We start from the raw sequence: 4,568 nt of genomic DNA on the forward strand, positions 1-4,568 counted from the left end.
TAATTTAATTAATTTTTTAATTGGATAAATTCATTTGTGTCAATAAAATTTACCGTTTTAAAAAATAGATATTCTTTCGATGATAATAAAAATAAAGACGCTTTTTTAATCAATGTCGACTCTGGCAAGTATGGGCAGCTGGCGGCCGCGAGATAAGTCGTGACTCAAGCTGTGAAGAGATCGAGGGCGGAGATCCCGCTATCTTCCACTTAAACTGTTACGTATCGGTCGTCGTTTATATCGGTACACGACGACGAGTCATGTTGTTCTCAGCTAGTATGCCATGCACGTGCTGCTACAGCGGACAGAGAACTGACTCGTCCAGTGAACTGAAGGAGATGAAACTCACAGATACGGCACCAGTTGCTCACCACGTGTTCGTTTAAGCTGTTCCCTGATGGATTCCAGACAGCAGTTTGAAGTTTAAGGCGTTGAAATTACGAAGACACCCTTGTTGGCTAGGTGTGCTGCGCCAGTTTCTCGTTCCCATTTTATCCCTGGCTCTCTCCCCCAAAACCTGTGGCAGCTTGCCCTCTTCTCCCTTCTCCCTTCTCCCTTCTCCGGTGACGCAGGCTCGCCAAGCATGATCCCGTCGCCGTCGCAGCCGCCGCCTGCGGCTCTCTTCCCCGACCTCAACCTCGATCTCAGCCTCGTTCCCTTCCCCAAGATCGAGCCCAAGACTGAGCCGGCAGATCATCTCTGCCCGACAGAAATTGGTCCCGCCGGCCCAATCGAGCTTTTCTTCCCTCCTCCCAGCCCTATCCCCGGCGCTAGTACCTTCCTGGACTCCTCTTCCGTCGAAGATAAGACCGCCCTCTTCTCCGAGTACCTCCGCCTCGCCAGCCTGTTCGCCTCTGCTGCCTCCTCCGCCGACCAGAACCCTATTTCCATAGTCCCTGCTCCACCGAATCTGCCTCTTGATACCGACCCTAGCTCCTCAGCCATCTCCGCCTCTCGCAAGAAGCGTAAGGCTCGATCGGCTGAGATGGTGCGCGCTTCCTCGCTCAACGTCAGCGACCTGGTTCACTACCGCGACATCGTTCGCCGAACCCGGATCACGTACGACTCCCTCCGTGCCTTTTTGCTCCGGGAGGAAGAGAAGGTAGACGGCTTTGATGCAAACTGGGGCAAAAAGATTCGCCCTGACCTCAAGGCGTCGACCCTCATGGCCGATCGCGATCTTTGGCTCAACCGCGACAGGAGAATCATCGGCTCCATTCCTGGCGTCCGCGTCGGTGACGTCTTCCTCTTACGCGCGGAGCTTTGCGTGCTCGGCTTGCACGGGCTTCCTCAGGCAGGAATCGATTACGTTCCGGCTAGTCGGAGTGCTACTGGCGAGCCCATCGCCACCAGCATTATTGTGTCCGGTGGCTACGAGGATGACGAGGATAGTGGCCTCATGCTCGTCTACACTGGCCAAGGTGGCCGTGGCCCTAACATGTTCAGGCATTGCACGGATCAGAAACTGGAAGGAGGAAATCTTGCTCTAGAAAGGAGCATGAATTATGGCATTGAAATTCGAGTAATTCGTGGTATTAAGTGTCGTCAGAGTCCTGCAGGAAAAATATATTTCTACGATGGTCTTTACAAGATCGTCAATTCCTGGATGGACGTAGGCAAGTCTGGGTTTGGCATTTGCAAGTACAAGCTTTTGAGAATTGAAGGCCAGGAGGAGATGGGAAGTGAAATTCTTAGGCTTGCAGAAGAGTTGAAGGTGAATCCATTGGGTGTCAGACCAACTGGTTACTTGAGTTTTGATATCTCAATGGGTAAGGAGAATTTCCCTGTTTCATTGTTTAATAACATAGATGACGATCAGGCACCATTGCTCTTTCAATACCTTGCCCACCCAGTTTTCCCAGCTGAAGCTTTTCAAGGGAAGGTAAACGCTGATGCAGGAAATGGGTGTGAATGCATCTCGAACTGCTCAGCAGGATGTTACTGTGCCAAGAAAAATGGCGGACACTTTGCATATGATGCAAATGGATTTCTTGTGAGGGGGAAGCCAGTGATTTATGAGTGTGGTCCCTCATGTCGCTGTCCACCGAGTTGTCCCAACAGAGTGAGTCAAAAAGGGGTGAAGCATCAGTTAGAGGTGTTTAGGTCAAATGAGACAGGATCATGGGGAGTGAGATCATTGGATTTGATTCTAGCAGGGACATTCATTTGTGAGTTCAGCGGCATTATACAAACTGGTCAACAAACTGAGATTCTTTCAACCAAAGGCCACTGTTTAGTGCATCCTGGCCAGTTTCCTGGAAGATGGGTTGAATGGGGAGACATTTCAGATGTCATTCCTGAATATGTTTCACCAAACTTTCCATTCTTGCCAAGGCTGAACTTCTCTATCGATGTTTCAAAATCGAGGAATGTTGCATGTTATCTGAGTCATAGTTGTAGGCCAAATGTGTTTGCACAGTTTGTACTATATGATCACAATAATTTGTTATATCCTCATGCTATGATCTTCGCAATGGAGAACATACCTCCATTGAGGGAACTGAGTATTGATTATGGGGTTGGAGAACCTGTGGAGAAACTAACAATGTAGTGGTGACTTAGACGTTCAGAGTGAGATTTTGAAGTCAAATTATGTTGTTTTTTTATAGCATGCCATCAATGGGGCATACAGTCCAATGGTTCATTGGTAAGCTTTTTCAATCTTGTGTAGTATATTAGATCCGTGTTTCCTTTGTATTCTGTGGCATAGTTGCTTCTATTTGCTTACACTGCCCAGCTATTTGCTTTGTTGCTCCAGATTCAAAATGCAACAATTGTTGTCTTTAGTAATACTTTTTTTAGTTTAGATGTAGTTTTATTGTTCATGGTTCACATACATCTCTCACTTAATGCAAATACTTAAGTTGGAATTCTGACATTAATGTTCTCTCTTTCATGTGCATTAACATATGAGTTTTTACTATTCACACATATCGGAATATGATGCTCTCTGGATGCTTGTTGAGAACTTATTTGACCAATATGTTGTCTATTTGCATTATTGCATACCCAGACCTTTCTTCCACCAACAGCAAGCAATTATGTGTAACTTCTACGTGGATGATTTCAATTACAAGCATACAATTCAATGTTTGCTAAGTAGAGTTTTCTTAGAACACTTACCAAATGACTTATCGTTGAAAGGAGTACATATAGAAACCTCCATACTGATTCTCATTTCTTTTATTATCCTTTAGTTTTTTTACATTCTCTTTCCTAATGACAAAACATAATTTCTGGTGATCTCTAGTTTCAGATTTTTTTTATTTATTTTTTTGAATGGGAAACCCTGATAAGAGTCTATTGAGACAAATGGACATGTATATTTGTTAGAGGATGATTCTTTTATTGGGTTGCACTCTTGAGTAGAGATAGCTCATCTATCTATTCTAAGTGTCCTTAGAGATTACACAATAAGATGATCATCGGGTATTGTTCATAATAAACATTTGTGTAATAGTAGCTCTAGTTGTCCAAGCTGTAGAAAATGAGTCATTGGTAGTTTAAATTTACTTTTAATGCATGTTCCATGATGAAATGTCTGGTTTGATGCTTTGCAGACCAAGTTAAATCTCATGGAGTCAAGATTCCAAAAGATATGTTCTCTCTGGGAGCTAATGACTATCTATATCACTACTGCACCTGTTCGTTCTACAAAAAGAAAAAGAAAAGAAAAAAAAAGAAGAAAATCTGCTAGAAATTTTGTCAAGCTTCAGAAGATGCATGCCACTAATGGCACACAGAAGATGTAGTTTTGTAAAACTGGAAGAGCTGGAGCTTGAAACTTTCAAGTAGTTTAAGCATCAGATGTATTTGGCCCACATGTATATGTTTGTACAGTGTAATGATGCTTTCTTGTGGACAATCTGCGCCCATGTTCAATTGTTTGATTGTGAAACCTGGATAAGTGGTTTCTTTTGGTGAAGCAAATTTGAAGGAATGCAATCTTATTCCAAAGTGGGTCTTCAAGATGTACAGTTGCTCTGATTATCAAGATGATCAATTGGGAGTGCAATCTGTAGAACTCAATGGTTATTAATAAGACCTTTTAGTTGTTACTTATGTATTCATTTTGCTTTTGACTCTGTGGTTAGGAATTTGATTAATAATATTAGAAGTCAGTATTTTCCCTTTTTTATTTTAGTTCACTATATTTGTTCATCATTGGAAATTCAAATGATCTAAAGTTTAAAATGATTTACTTTTGTTCTTTAATATTCAAGAAAGTGAAATTGTCTCCTTTTCATGATTCAAAATTGAAATGAGCTAAAGTTTAAAGTTATTTACCATTGTTTTTGTTTGTTTGTTTTTCTAATGCTCAAAGGTAGCCATTTTTTTAATCTAGACCAACACCTAGAGGAGTTGCTCTTCTTTTTATGTTTGAAATTATGCTGTTCTTTATCTAGGAGAGAAAATGAGAGGGGACCAAAGTGAGAAAAGATAAATAAAAAGATAGTCATGGTAGAATTTCGAGAAAGAGTCCGATAGTTTTACTTTTATTTTATAAGAGATTGTTTCTATATTTCAGTCCGTGACCTTACAATCACTTACAGGTATGGTCACAGTTA

General features: G+C 42.0%; 1 protein-coding gene across 1 annotated transcript; it reads left to right on the top strand.

Annotated features, from left to right (window-relative positions):
- Window positions 1-500: 500 nt before the first annotated feature.
- LOC121976638 (histone-lysine N-methyltransferase family member SUVH9-like) lies at window positions 501-4,136 on the top strand. The gene is made up of 2 exons (XM_042528889.1): window positions 501-2,647; window positions 3,561-4,136. Exon 1 carries the CDS (start codon window positions 584-586, stop codon window positions 2,549-2,551), a length of 1,968 nt encoding a protein of 655 aa, XP_042384823.1. The 5' UTR covers window positions 501-583; the 3' UTR covers window positions 2,552-2,647; window positions 3,561-4,136.
- The last annotated feature ends 432 nt before the right edge of the window (window positions 4,137-4,568 follow it).

The sequence above is a fragment of the Zingiber officinale genome, chromosome 4B (assembly GCF_018446385.1).
Source record: "Zingiber officinale cultivar Zhangliang chromosome 4B, Zo_v1.1, whole genome shotgun sequence".
NCBI lineage: Eukaryota > Viridiplantae > Streptophyta > Magnoliopsida > Zingiberales > Zingiberaceae > Zingiber > Zingiber officinale.